The 15,783-nt window shown below is 31.7% G+C and overlaps 1 protein-coding gene across 1 annotated transcript in view; it reads right to left on the reverse strand.

The window, feature by feature from the left end:
• Nucleotides 1-11,227: 11,227 nt before the first annotated feature.
• Nucleotides 11,228-15,783, reverse strand: part of LOC131855714 (WD repeat-containing protein 47) — an 84,425-nt gene continuing 79,869 nt past the window's right edge. Inside the window, exon 7 of the mRNA XM_059207014.1 lies at nucleotides 11,228-11,529. Within this exon, the coding sequence (XP_059062997.1) occupies nucleotides 11,384-11,529 (146 nt within the window). The 3' untranslated portion in view covers nucleotides 11,228-11,383. The remainder of the gene's footprint in view (nucleotides 11,530-15,783) is intronic.

The raw sequence follows: 15,783 nt of genomic DNA on the forward strand, positions 1-15,783 counted from the left end.
GTACGTGTAGTGGCCTTTCCTCCTCAGCTTGGATAAATCTGCAGATTGTTGTTTAGCTAAGGTCTAAGTTTGCTATGTGTCTGTTCTATTTGTAGCGTCTAATGAGGGAGCTAGTCATAATGCATATATTGTTATTATATATCGTAAGGTTACGTTTTTTTTTATAACACAAACGACCACGCGTCTCACCTGATGGTACGTGATTACCGCCGCCCATGAGCATCCGCAATACCAGGAGAATTGCAAGTACGATGTCGGCCTTTTAATAAGTTCTGTCCTTGAAGGTTTTAATATCGTATTGGTTAAATACCATTGCTGGAAGGTGATTCAACAATGTGGTTGTGCGGGGCAAAAAGTTTCTAGAAAACCGCACTGTAGAGGACATTCTTCTAGATGATCAGAATGGTATAGTTTTAAAAGTGTAAGCAAAAACGGCCAGTCTTCTGAAAAACAAAGGTATATATTCTATTTTGAAGAAAATATTTTTATTCCAGGTGTATTCATCATCCAATAGAAAGTGTTTGTTGGACTACAAATAATATTTCCCCAGTTGGCGGCTACCGTTTTAGTCATAAACATATAGAGAAGCGTTTTTATCAGGTGGCGACACGGTATTATTTTGTTTGAACTGCAACAAATACTGAACCCAGTCGAGTGTATTTTTATTCTAAGAGAGGAACAATTTTCATTTTAAAATAGTGTGAAAGAAAATATTCAGATTTATTAAATGTTTTTGTGCTATACACATTCTTCAAAACATTAATAAAGAAATTTTAAATAATAAATTAAATAAATAAATTAAAAATTAATTAATAAATAATAACAAAACATTAAAAATTAATTCTTCAATACATAAATTTATAAGAAACTATATAACTTTATGCATGTTTCTAATCATAATATCATAACTGCAAATTCTAAACTCATGTTTAAAACATCACATGGATATAACATAAACATGACACTTAAATTTTTTTTATACTTAACTTCTAATAAGTAGCTTTTGTTTAGTTTATAATATTAGGTATCTAATGGCTTAAATAATCTAAAAAAAACACATGTCAATGTATATGTATATTATATGTATATTATATGTATAGTATATGTATATTTCTATGCTTACTAGGTCATCCCAACACTATGTTATTGTAACCGAATTGTTTTTTTTTTAAGAAATAAACTTTTTTTCATTTTCTTTATCATTTCATCATTAATTCTTGATTGTTTATCAGTAATTTTATTTTAATTATTATTTTAAGTAGTGCCCGTTCTTTTCTCGTATTGGTGCTAAAGAAAACCAGCGGTAATTTTCATGTGTGCGTAATATTTTTTATTATTTTTTTAATTATTGCTTATTTTAATACTAAACATACCTACGACGACGTCGGTGATCTAGTGGTTTACTGTTCAATATTTATTTCTTGATTAATGATTTGATAGGTTTATTTTACTTCTTTATAATAAAAATTTTGTACGTTTATATAGTAAACATATATATAGTATATTACATATTATAAAATATAATTGAGGGGTAGATAGAATAGAAAATCATTTATTCAAATAAACTTACATTGAAGCACTTTTGAATAGTCATCACAAGAAGAACTGTTAGAACTTATGGAATATCATCACGTGAACTTACAAAATCATTAGAAAATGTGATGGCCGTCGTGATTTTTATATTTGACATATACTGTTAGACTTAGGCTCTGGAGAGAAAAATAAATATTTTTACACGCTATACCTAATTTTTTTTGTGCTTTTGTTTCTACTGTAAAAACATTAACGATTTTTTCTTCCTTTCTAAAATATATGTCGAAAGTGTTAATAATCCTTTGTAATACTGTATAACAACTGTCTAATAATAGTAGGCAGCTGTCACAATTATATAATCAAAATCATTGTATGATTTCGTTAAAGCAATGAGCAATAACTGGGCTGATAATTCAGGATGATCGTATTAAGGTTATTTCATCCACGTCCAAAATTGCTCCTTTCAAGTCTTAATCAAATATATTGGCTGGTCAATGACATTCGACGTCTCAGATAAATTACCTACAAATATAGTTTAAGAATAGTATAGAAAATCATTTATTCAAATAAACTTAATTTAAGCACTTTTGTATATATCAAGCATTTTTTTATATCTATCGCAAGCAAGAAACATGTGTGTTGCTCTTTTAAATAATCCTTGTAAGTTCACATTTTACAAGTCGAAACGTGTGAATACAAACTACCAACGAGCACTAATTTATTTAGGCGCAAATATAAGTGTACAATAAGATTAAATCAGGCCTAATTATAAGAGCAGACCGGATCAGATCAACTTTAGTGAAGTTAAATGTAAACGCTGCAAGGCGACAAACATTTACTAATTGGATTATGTATTTTGCTATTTTATATGTTAAGTACCTGCTTTATAATAGAGTTCGGAGCGCAGAGTAGGGTTTCCAACAGAGTTTGATTCAGCTAATGACTAACTAACTGTGACAGTCTGGAGTGAGGCTAATGTTCGATTTAATGAGGTTTAATGCCAGTAAAAGGAACGGATTGTTACTGTTTGTGATGTTTGCTCTGGTCAGGTGTTCCACAGGAATTTTATGTGCTCTTCAATCAATTTTGTATTTGAAAGATACGACCTCGGTGGTCTAGCGGTTTAGCACACCGCTTTACGTCCGATGGTCGCGGGTTCGATTCCTCGCACGGCACAAACATTTGTACTCATAAGTATGATTGTCTGTATCGGTCTGGGTATTTTCTATGTATAATATGTATGTATTTACGAAAATATAAATTATCTATGTATTTGTATCAGTTATCTAGTACCTATAACACAAGCTTTAGCTAGCTTAACTTGAGTCTAGATGGCGCTGTGTGAATTGTCCTCAGATTATTATCATTATTAAAGATTATAAAAAAAATAATTTATTGTGCGAATAGAGGTATAACATTGATATTTTAAATTGTGAAATAATCGGCTATGTGATGTCGAATCTGATTGTTGAATTGGAATGACTCAACGGTCACCCATCCAACCCCGCGTCCCCGCCTCTTGCTCATTCGCAGGTTACCCGCTATTGGCCGATTAATTAACGTTCGACTGATTGATACGTAGACAGTTAGTAATGTAGATATTAACCCTATTGCTGGCTATGTCAATGTCAAGTTAACATTGGACCTGGTCAGGTTGACCTCCACGCGGTTCCCACTGAAAACCATGTGATTATTCTATGAAATATTAGGATTAATATATTATTAACTAGCTGTGCCCGGGACTTCGCGCAGCACTCGCAATGGAAACCCTCAAATAGCAATAATTTTCCTTGATATTGCACCATTTTTTAAGTCGTAGCGTAATGTCATATAGCTTAAAGCCTTCCTCGACAAATGGACTATCTAACACAAAAATTATTATTCAAATTGAACCAGTAGTTCCTGAGATTAGGGCGTTCAAACAAACTCTTCAGCTTTATACTATAGGTATATGTATAGATTATGGATAAATGCCATGAATGTACCAAGATGGGCTAACTGATCTGACCGTATGCTCATAGTATCATCCTTCACTAGTGCGTTGCTAGCGGAAGCACCATATTCCTTATCACTAAAAAATGCCACTAAAACCTAGGCTTGTATTTTTATCACAAAAATAAAATGGTTGAAGCGGCAACCTATCTAACCTAAGAAGGAGAAGTATAGAAATTATCAGGTTTATACTTAGTTCTCGAAGAGGACGATGTGTTTTTTTGCCACACTCCACCACATTGTGGAATCGCCTTCCAGCACGGATGTTATGGATATGAAATGGATACGGATAGGTTTCGGATATAGGAATGATTATTATACCGGATACGGATGCGGATGCGGATATGAAATTATTTCGGATTATCCGTTTTGGATAACTTCAATTACGAATATTAATTTATTAAGGAATTTCAAAAGTAAAATAGAAATAGCTAATAAAATGGTTATTGAACGTGTCTCAATTAAGCTCCGCCCCTATCCGATATTGTCCGAAACTTTTATTTCGGAATCGGTTACTAATATTTTTTTATCGGATATCTGATAGTTTCGGTTACGGTTACAGAGCTGATCCCTGACTTCCAGCAATGGTATTTTTTTTGTATATGATAATGAAATGGTGCACCCACCTGCGCTAACGGTTTACACTGGCGGGGCACCAGTGGAAGATGATAAGATGAGAATGAGGTCAGATCAGTTAGCCCATCGTGATAAATTCATCTGGATATGTATCACAATGGTTTCCAGGGGGAACCGCGTGGAGGTCAACCTGACATGGTATATTGCTAGCAATGGGGTCGAGAGTCCACATTACTAACCATCCATTTTCCCCTCAGCAATGGTATTACCGATACGATACCTTATTCCTTCAAAGGCCGAGTTACGGATGCTCATGGGCGACGGTAATTCAAAATTCAAAATATCTTTATTCATGTAGGTCTATTACAGACTCTTATGATATGTCAAATCTACCGTAAGTTCGGAATGATATCGAGATGAGAACTGATAAGAAACTTAGCTCGTATTTTTTTCAAATAATAGTGGAACATTTTTATAATAATACACAGTAATTAAAATTCAAATTTGGGAGAATAGAGTGACCACCAGCATATGCTATCGCAAAGAACAAAAAATTTAATCAGTGTTCACAACCTGAACAGACCAGTCCCCACAAGCAGCACCCGTTCACGAGTATGACGTATGAGTCAGCCATCATTGTACTCAACCATATTTGAGTGAGCACATTCAATCATTTATCATCAAGTGAGTCGCAATATTGTTTGTATCCTATGCTATAAAGAGTACCAGTAAGGGCTCTTACGGTATGAGGTCTTACTTTATCATGTTTTTATTTTTAAAACAATTTGTACTAACATTTCGCATGACTTGATGTGCTTGGTTCTTATTTTTTTTTTAATTTACTAGGTGTCCCGGCAAACGTTGTTTTGCCATATAAATTAATAACGCTATAAAATAATAGGGGTTGGTGATAGAAGAGTGAAAATTTAGGGTTGTATTTTATTTTGTTTTCAACCCCTAAATATATTTTATAATAAATATATATTTAGAGATGGATATCCCTTACCACTTAGGGGTACGAAAAATAGATAGCAGCCGACTCTCAGACCTACTGAATATGCTTATATATATATTATATAAGATGCTTATTATATATATATATATATTGTGACACGAGAATTTTATATATAAGATATACACAGAGGGGTAGCCCCTGGTGAATTCGTCATGATCTAACTTGCTCATCCTATCATCCACCATCACCATCAACGCAGGCGGGTGCACCATCCATTACAAGAAAATAGAAACCTAATCCTAGTCCTAAGTCCCAATTTTTCCTCGTCCATTTTCTATAGTGTTCAAGTGCCTTTTTTCTTATTTATTACTACCTACTTGCTCCGGCTTCGCCCTGGTGTATGTATTATATATATAAACCTTCCTTACGAACCACTTCATGTATTACAAATAGCGTTTTAAAATCCTTTGCGTAGTTTTAAAGATTTAAGCACACATAGGGACAGACAGCGACAAATTTATTTTATACTATGTAATGAATAGATACGGGTGTATGGGTTACTTAAATTTAAGAAACAGAGAATAAAACACAAATATATGTAAATAATGATTATATTCTTAAATTATAATGAATACATGTTAACGAAATTCAGTATAACAGTGTCTAATGACGTTACAATTTTAACACCTCGATAAAAGTTACTTGGATACGGCTAACCTCATATTATTAACGTTTGACATAAAACATTTCATTCATATACAATACGTACATAAAATATATATATATATGATAATATAAATTTAATATATTCATAAACATCATATGAGAATAGACTAAGCACATATATAAACATTACAAAGTACTTATTTCCAACTCCCAATTAATTCATAATAGAAGTCATTTGATAAGTATAGCGATGTAGCGCTTTATATATTACTAGCTGATCCCGCGACTTCGTCCGTATGGAAATGAACTTTATTTTTCTAAAATAAAAGTAGCCTAAACTCCTTATTACATCAGCTACCTGCCAAAAATAGTCCCGTCAAAATAGGTCCAGCCATTTCAGAAATTAGCCGGAACTAACAGACCGACAGACTGACAGTCTAAAATTGTAAAAAAATGTTATTTTGGTGTATGTACCGTATTTACATTCAGATGTATGTAGTAAAAAACGGTTACTTCAATATTACTCCAATTTTATTTATATGTATAGATTATACTTACAATAATATATATTATACATGTATTATTAAATTTGTTCAGAGTAATTATCACTTTATTATTAAATTATACACTTTTATTTCTTTATATTAGCTATTAATCGTTAAAATATTATATAATTCAATTTATTAACAAAATAATTAAAATGTCGATTAAAACCTAATTGTATACGCAGAAATTTCGCACTACATCTTTCAAATCTTTGAATTTATCTTTCTTAAAATCCTATAAAATAATACGCATGTATTATACATATAAACGTTCCTCTTGAATCACTCTATCTATTGCTGAAAACTGCATTAAAATCCGTTGCATAATTTAAAAGATATAAGCGTATAGCGGTGGCGTCTTTATTTTAATATAACAATTAGATATTCATATTCTTCAAGTAGTGTTAACAGATTTTATAATGCTCTGTTTATAAAGCATCGAATATAATAATTAGGCAAGACACATTAGTCACAGACAACCTATTACTACTTGAAATATCTTTAAGCACATTTAATTCGAAAGAACATAACACACAAGTTTCACTATTGCTATTTATAAAAATACAAAAACATCTACGGAGATTCGTGTAAATGAGGTACGTATGACCAAAATGGACTGTTGTATCAATATCATATGTTAAAAATGAAATATAATTATATACCGACATGTACTTAGATGGTACAAAAGTCCAAAATTTAAAAAGAAATAAAAAAAAAATATATACTTTTGAAAAAAAAACATGAATATATATACAGCTTCGTTTTCATGTCATTTTATGTTCCGCTAAATGGAAAGACAAATTGGTTGTACAATTTGATATATATTCCTTTATAAAACATCTAAATTGCAAATCAATTAATAAATCAATGGAATTATTGTATAGATTACCAGCTATATACATTTATTCTATGTTTTCTTTCCTACACGATCGATAATAGTTCACTTAAGATACAATTTTTGTGTATATGTGTTATAGTGCTATACGGAACAAAAGTTACTTTAAAATTGCACCCTTGTTTACAAATACGTTGTCGATTAATAAATGATTATTAATATATTATAATAAGAACCCTGGACTATTCACACAGCTCCATCTAGTGGCACGGTAAGCAGAATCTGTGTTACGGGTACTAGACATGTGATGAATATAATACACTTTTTATTGTAGATACTTAAATATACATAGAAAATACCCAGACCGATACAAACAATAATAAGTATGAATACAAATGTTTGTACCATGCTAGGAATCGAACCTGCAACTATCGGCTGTAAAACGGCGTGCTAAACCGCTAGACCACCGTGGCTATCGATCAACTGATTATTAAGTACTATAAATAGGAAATAAATAAGTAAATACATATTTAACGCCAATTTGCAACTAATGCGATTGTAAAATGTTGTATTTATCGAAAAACGAGTACACCGGTAAATCACCAAAGTACTAAAACTTGTATGTTTTTAATACTTTAGTCCATACTATACATATATATATATATACTATCTACTCGCCCCGGCTTCGCCCGGGTGCACATGTATTACATATATAAACTAAAAAAAGTATTCCTCTAAAAAAACCGCTTAAAAATCCGTTGCATAACCATACATAAGGACAGACAGCGACAGCGACTTTATTTTATACTATGTAATGATGATAACGGGTTCATAATATAATCACACTAGTCGAAAACTGGCGATATATTAAAATGTCTGGTACAAAACTCTGTCCATCCCGTTAATATACAACGTAGTCTGATCATAAATATACCTACAAATTATTTTGTGACAACAAAAATATCACTGGACTGTAGCATATCACTCGTATTGTATTTTGTTTCAATTTCCATATCAGTCAATCGCATAGAGGCATCGAATCAGTTCTTAAAAGATTAAAAATATAAAGCTCTCGTTTGGATAAATGGTTTGTAGAAGCTCAGAAGTCACGGTGACAAACTCGTTTATTATTAAACTAAATTAGTGATAAAACATTTTTATTACATATATATATATTTGTTATATATCTTTAAGCTTGTTTCAATAAAAAAATACAATTTCTCTCGTCACGCGCTTTTGCGTCGGTGCAATCGCATAAAAAACTATTTCTAGTATAGGTATCAACAATAAAGCACAAACAACTACGCTATCTCCATTGAATATAAAATAAGATAGACATATATGTAAAATCATTACATATGGTACAATAAAATCTAAATTAAACACCAATAATATTAAATATCTACGGGTAAATAAAGAACCAAAGATGACAGAAGTTTGCGCTCTTAACAGAAGATATATTCGAGAAATGTGAAATAAATAAATAGTTGTTACAAAAAAAATATCCGTGAGTCTCTATGCGAGCTCACGAACATTCTTCGGCACCTTGTAACACTTAGAACAGATATCGAATTTTGTTTAAGAAACAATACAAATTCTTTGAATCGATAAATATAACTTATATAATTATTTTATATAAAAGTAACGTTATTTACAGAAGCGAAAATTATATAATTATAGTAACTTACACTATCGAAATGTTATTACAACTTTTTTTATTATATTTTATTAATTTTTCATTTAATTAAATCATTTATAAATAATTTAATCGTTTAGCCATTTTATTTTAAATCATTTAATAATTTAGACATGTTACACGAGTAGTAAATTAAGTAAATTATTGTGATAATTATTACTAAAAAAAAACATTCGGTATTTTTTTTTCAAGTAATTAAACGCATACAAATTGAACGTTATAAACACATTCATATATAATTTAATATTAAAAAAACATGTCTTATTACATGGAATTACGTATGTCGTGTTTTTAACATTAAAATCATAGTGTATATTTACAAATGTGATCTTCACATTGCATATAAAAGTATGTGTCACGAATAAGTTTAATTGCTATTCCAAATAAAGGTTTTAATATTTGTACCAATCTTTTAAAGTTATTATTATTGCCAAAATTACATATATATATGTATATGAATTCATTAACAATAGATTAGGGACACGGCGTACGAAAATTATATATTTTCTTTAATTATAAAGAAAACTATAAAACCAACATCCCTTTAACTAAAAACTCGCTCGTTGCACTTACACCCGCTGGTATCCCTATTGAGAATTGCCATGTTAAAAAAATATTTACTGACCAGGAGGGGACATGTGCGGCCAAATTTCATTAGCTGTCATCGCACTCGCACTTGTAGATAACGTATATACCTATCCCTCTCGTAAAAAATATTTTGCATTGTAAATTGTTCATTAGTGTACTTGTTTATTCGGTATATGATAATTTCTACAAATGTATAAGTATTTTTCTGCGTGTATTTAATATTATTATTGAATTTGCTTTACTTGTTCGATATCTTGACATACATATGTATATACAACTTTGTATCAAAACAGACTTAACTAATCCTTGTTAGTTATTCTTATTGAAACTGTGTCAAGTTTAATTATATTTTTGGAACGCAGTTTTGTCTGCCTACCCTGCACGGATCCAGGCGTAAGGAAAACTAAGCAACCATTTTATTTGATTCATCTGTATATATAAAATCTACATTGGCATAGCAATTAAACTTACACAAATTAATGAAACAACGCAAAACTAAAAATCCTCGGTTATTAAGCTTGACTTTTACATATGATATTTTCTTATCATAAAATTAACTTACTATATACGTACCATTAGGAAAAATCACGGGATGTTACCATGTTTTATTTATTTTTATTGTGTTCCCGATATTTCGATGAACTTTCATCAGCCACGGGAAAACTGTAGAGCATGAACCAACTAAGACGTGTGAAGAGAGACGAATATGTCTGACCATACATTTTTAACTTTTTATTCACCATCTACCTGCTGCTATTTAATTTACTCGTAAACATGGCAGTTTAGTCACTATCGAAATATCGGGATGAGTTCCCGATATTTCGACAGTGACTAAACCGCCATGATCACAGGATACGGTATAATTATAAATAAATGTGATAAGATCCCGCGATTCTTCTAATTGAGCGTAAATAATGACTTCGTCAAATTTAATACAGTACACGACTTACAGTATATATTTGTGCATATTTATTAATACCATTTCTTAATTTTTGTGATATATAAGTCGTATATATATATACAATACATCAAAACAGTATATCTAAATATAAATACCCAACTTATGGGTAAATTATCAAAACAGAAACAAATAGGAATGTATGAGTTTTTGCGTCATTTCATTCACTTCACTATAAAATATATGATTAATATATACGTTACCGGATCCGTCGACCTATTCCCCTTAAGGGTGTATAATTTACATCATTTCTGACAGATTTCGCTATGAGACACCCTATACTATATCTAACCGTCATCGAGACATTAGAATTAGATAAAAAATATTTTTTTTTAGGGATCTAGAACCACTTATTTATTAAGGTGATAGAGCATCTTAATTTGCATGTAAAGATCAAATAATAGTGACATTAAAACTTACTGATTTTAAAATATCTAAGCTAACAAACGAACATCGAAACTTATTTGTAAGAAACAATTAAATTCAAATATCTTAAAAACGGTTAGATATAGGATAGAATAGAATAGAATAGAAAATCATTTATTCAAATAAACTTAATTTAAGCACATTTGAATAGTTATAACAATTTTTTTAATCTACCGCTCATTCGGAAAGCTTTCATCACAAGAACAACCAGCAACAAACTTGTGTGTTGCTCTTTTAAATAATCCTTCTAAGTTGACATTTTACAGGTCGAAACGTGTGAAAACAAACTACCAACTAGCAAAATATAAAAACAAAATAAGATTAAATCAGTCGTAGTGATAAGAGCAGACCAGTCTATATAAGCAGCACTCGTTCACGAGTATGACGGATGAGCCAGTCATCATTGCGCTCGGCCATATTTTAGAGAGCCCAATGAACCGGCCCACCACAGATTCAGATTTTAGTGAGCATGACTACTCATTCCACTCAACCACGATAGTGTCTCTCATAGTGAAATCTGTTAGAAATGATGTAAAATCTACTCCATTAACGGGAATAGGTCGACTTATCAGTAACCCTGTGTATGTATGTATGGTGTTGATAGTTTACCGAACTAAATGGGCGGTATGGTCCACAATACGGCCGTCTTGTCGGCCGACGTGGACAGGAACGAGAAGTCATCGGGGTGCCATCTTGCAGATATTACTTTATCCGGATGTCGGGCTACGGGCACGCTCGGCAGCGGACAAGTTAGATCACCTGTTGAAATAATAAAAATACGTTAACATGTATACATGTATACATTTGACAGCCTCGCTGGTCTAGTGGTTTAGCACACCGCTTTACTATCCGATGGTCGCGGGTTCGATTCCTCGCACGGTACAAACATTTGTATTCATGAGTATGATTGTTTGTATCGGTCTGGGTGTTTTCTATGTATAATATGTATTTATTTACAAAACAATAATGTAGATCACCTGTTGAAATAATAAAAATACGTTAACATGACATTTGACAGCCTCGGTGGTCTAGTGGTTTAGCACACCGCTTTACTATCCGATGATCGCGGGTTCGATTCCTCGCACGGTACAAACATTTGTATTCATGAGTATGATTGTTTGTATCGGTCTGGGTGTTTTCTATGTACAATATGTATTTATTTAAAAAAAAATAATGTATCCATGTATTTATATCAGTTGTCTAGTACCCATAACACAAGCTCTGCTTAGCTTGGGACTAGATGGCGCTGTGTTAATTGTCCTGAGTTATTATTATTATTACCTAAATGTTTATATAAAGTTAGTAATTCGTTTTCTGGTAAAGTTTTACAATAAACTACCAGAATCTGTTCTAAATCTGCTTGTAAAAAGATTCAAATCACTATATAATATAAAACAAAGTCGCTGTCGTTGTCCGACCTTCGCTATGTAGGCTTAATTCTTTCAACGGATTTCGAAGCGGATTTTTTTAAAAGATAGAGTGATTCAAGAGATACGTTTATATGTTTAATACATGCATAATATTATAATAATAATAATAATCTCAGGACAATTCACACAGCGCCATCTAGACCCAAGTTAAGCTAGCTAAAGCTTGTATTATGGGTCCTAGACAACTGATACAAATACATAGATAATTTTTTTTTTCGTAAATACATACATATTATACATAGAAAATACCCAGACCGATACAAACAATCATACTCATGAATACAAATGTTTGTGCCGCGCGAGGAATCGAACCCGCGACCATCGGTCGTAAAGCGGTATGCTAGACCGCTAGACCACCGAAGTCGTCATATATATTGTAGAGAAACATTAATAAATTTAGGTAATTAGGTATGTTTAGTATCAACATTGCACCCGTGCGAAGCCGGGCGGGTCGCTAGTAATATTACAAACGCGAAAGTTTGTATGGATTGATATTTGTTACTCTGTCACGCAAAAACTACTGAACGGATTTTGATGAAACTTTACAGTAATATAGCTTATACATCAGAATGGCATATAGGCTATAATTTTCACTCAGCTGAAACCGCTACAGCTAGTATAATATAATCGTAAACGATTTGTAATTGAAAATTAAAAATTCTGAATTAGACTTTATATTAAATCTGTGTGGATAGCGAATTCTCATCTATTTTGGTTCTTCTTTTTAGCAAATATTACTGACATTAACATACATTACAAATATAATTTCATTAAGCAGAATGCATATGCTCAGCATGCTAATTTAAAAAAGTAAAACGTCGAGAAAGCGATAGTGGGCATCGCAGTTAAAAACAAACAAAGTGTAGCGTCATTATTTTGTATTCTGTTTTCTCGCAAGTGTGTTGAAAAACACTCTGCTCTATTACGCTCTCGTTTGTTATAACTCACTTATATCGTAATGTACTATAATAATACTTTAATATGCAAATAAATGCATATAAATTATCTATAACAGGTTTAAATGCCACATTTTAAGAAGCTACAATATTCTTAATATGTTAATTGAAATTTGCTTTCTCGTGGTTAGATCACAGAGACCCCTCTTTCTCATTGTATATTACAATTACATAATTCGACTTCATCAATCAAAACATCGTAAAAATATGTTCCAAATGTCTATCAAAGAAACTTAATACAAACTGTTTTGAATAGTCTGTTATATTTATTATACTATTTATTACAAATATCGACTTAGCATATGCAGATTATGTAAAAAACACATATTACTCTTTTAACTTTATGTTTTCTTTCTTTCTATATTTTCAACTTTATATTTTATATGAATCGGTTATGATATAATCTATTAGATACGAAATGGACATAAATTAGAATTACCAAGATTACGACTGTAATGTAATGTAAATGTCTCATTGATGTGCATCTATAATATTACAACTCTACAAATCTAAAAGACAAAAATTTAAAAAGTGTTATGTGATTGTAACTCATTTATACTCGACAAGCCTCTTATAAGATATGCCTCCATAATGTTCAACAGTCAAGTCTAAGGTCTGCAAGTTCCATTAATAAGGCCACGGATTCACTTAAAAATAAAACATGTACATCGACCTCTCTCCCCTCCGATCGATCCCCCGTCCAATTCAAACGGAGATCGATATTACGACGGCCTGAGCCGAGATTCGAACCCCTAGTGGTGCCCTCAGACTAAAGTAGTATTCGTCAGGCGGGAGTTGGCCTTCAGCCGCTCCATAAGTCCTTTCTTTGGTTTGGAGTGCCATCTGCACTCGCCCCCTATCGTCCGGTGAATCTGTAAGGCCAGCTGCGGCCAACAGCATTAGAGTAGTCCGAAAAAAAAAACTATCTACTGTTAAAAATTGTTTAATTAAATTCGTTACGTAGTACAAAACATCTAAACGAACAAACGGCGGAAGCAACTTTGTTTTATACTACATAAAGATATACAAAACTTACCAAATTATGAATATTGATATTACTATATTTAATATCTTCATTATTACATAGAATAAAACAAAGATGCCGTCGCTGTCTGCCTCTATGTATGTATAAATCTTTAAAACTACGCAACGGATTTTGAAGCGGTTTTTTTTTTAATAGATAGAGTGATAGGATAATGTATAGTACATGTACACCCGTGCGAAGCCGAGGTGGGAAGCTAGTATTTTATAAAAAAAAACTGTATGCAAATCGAACTACATTATTTTAAACATCTACCGCATATATCACGGGGAGTGTTCTGAGGAATTGTTCGGATTAATACCAGCTGCTGAGTTTCACCACCGTACCATCCGCCAGAAACTGAAATACCATCCTGATTATCTGGATGAATGGCGGTCTTCCACAGTACGGTTTTCTAGAAACTTTTTGCCTCGCACAACCACATTATGGAATCACCTTCCAGCAATGGTATTTCCGAACCGATACGATATTGAAACTTTCAAGAAAAGAGCTTATTTCTTTTTAAAAGGCCAACAACGTACTAGAAATTCCCCTGGTGTTACGGGTGCTCATGGGCGGCGGTAATCACTTACCATGAGGTGAGCCGCATGCTCGTTTGTCCCCTGTGTTATAAAAAAACAAAAAACCAAAACCAGCGATCCTGTGTCTCTGTTCATGAGATTTTAACCCTTCTGTGTCTCAATAATACAATATCTATTTCAATGATTATTCAATATATTATTATACAATATGTTTAAAATTTATACTATGTTATCTAAATTATATTCAAACTCTGAATGTCATATACGTTTTAAAACAAAATGTTTTAGTTTTACGACTCATTTCCGAGTAGAGCACCATTACGATGTTAATTACAAAATTATTATTACTAAATTAAAAACACATACGTCAAAATAAATTTATCTTATATATAACATTCTCGTGTCACAATGTTAGTTACCATACTCCTTCCAAACGGCTTGATCGATTTTTATGAAACTTTATATTTGTATTTAGTAGGTCTTATAATCGGCTACTATCTATTTTTCATAACCCTACGTGGTAAGGGATATCCAACCCTAAATATGTTTTATTTATTTTTTCGACATAACATTTTATTTTTATTTTATTATTTAGGATTGATTGATTGAAAAATATATACAACCCAAAATTTTCACCCTTCTATCACCAACCCCTATTTTTTGATAGCGTTATTAATTTATATGGCAAAACAACGTTTGCCGGGACAGATAGTTTATTTATAATATTAATTGACATAGAACTAGTTGAATGGTTATATTGTAACTTTGCGACTAATATTGAAACTCGTGCGTCATAATTAAATAAAGCTAGGTGAATCACCTACTTGCAATTTAGTATATTATTATTTATGATAATAAAAAGAAGCAGTTGATGATACTACATATATAAAATATAAAAAAAGTATTTATTTATTTATATATTTATACATTTGCATTCCATAGTGTTACAATAATGGTTAACATAATATTATTAAGAGCACCATGGACCATGATGTGCGCAGCAAGCTACAATGAGATATTTTGGCGTTAAGATGAATTTAATAATTTTTCTGATCGATTTGTAT

The sequence above is a fragment of the Achroia grisella genome, unplaced genomic scaffold (genome assembly GCF_030625045.1).
Source record: "Achroia grisella isolate CSIRO2021 unplaced genomic scaffold, CSIRO_AGI_Agris_v1 utg1470, whole genome shotgun sequence".
Lineage (NCBI taxonomy): Eukaryota > Metazoa > Arthropoda > Insecta > Lepidoptera > Pyralidae > Achroia > Achroia grisella.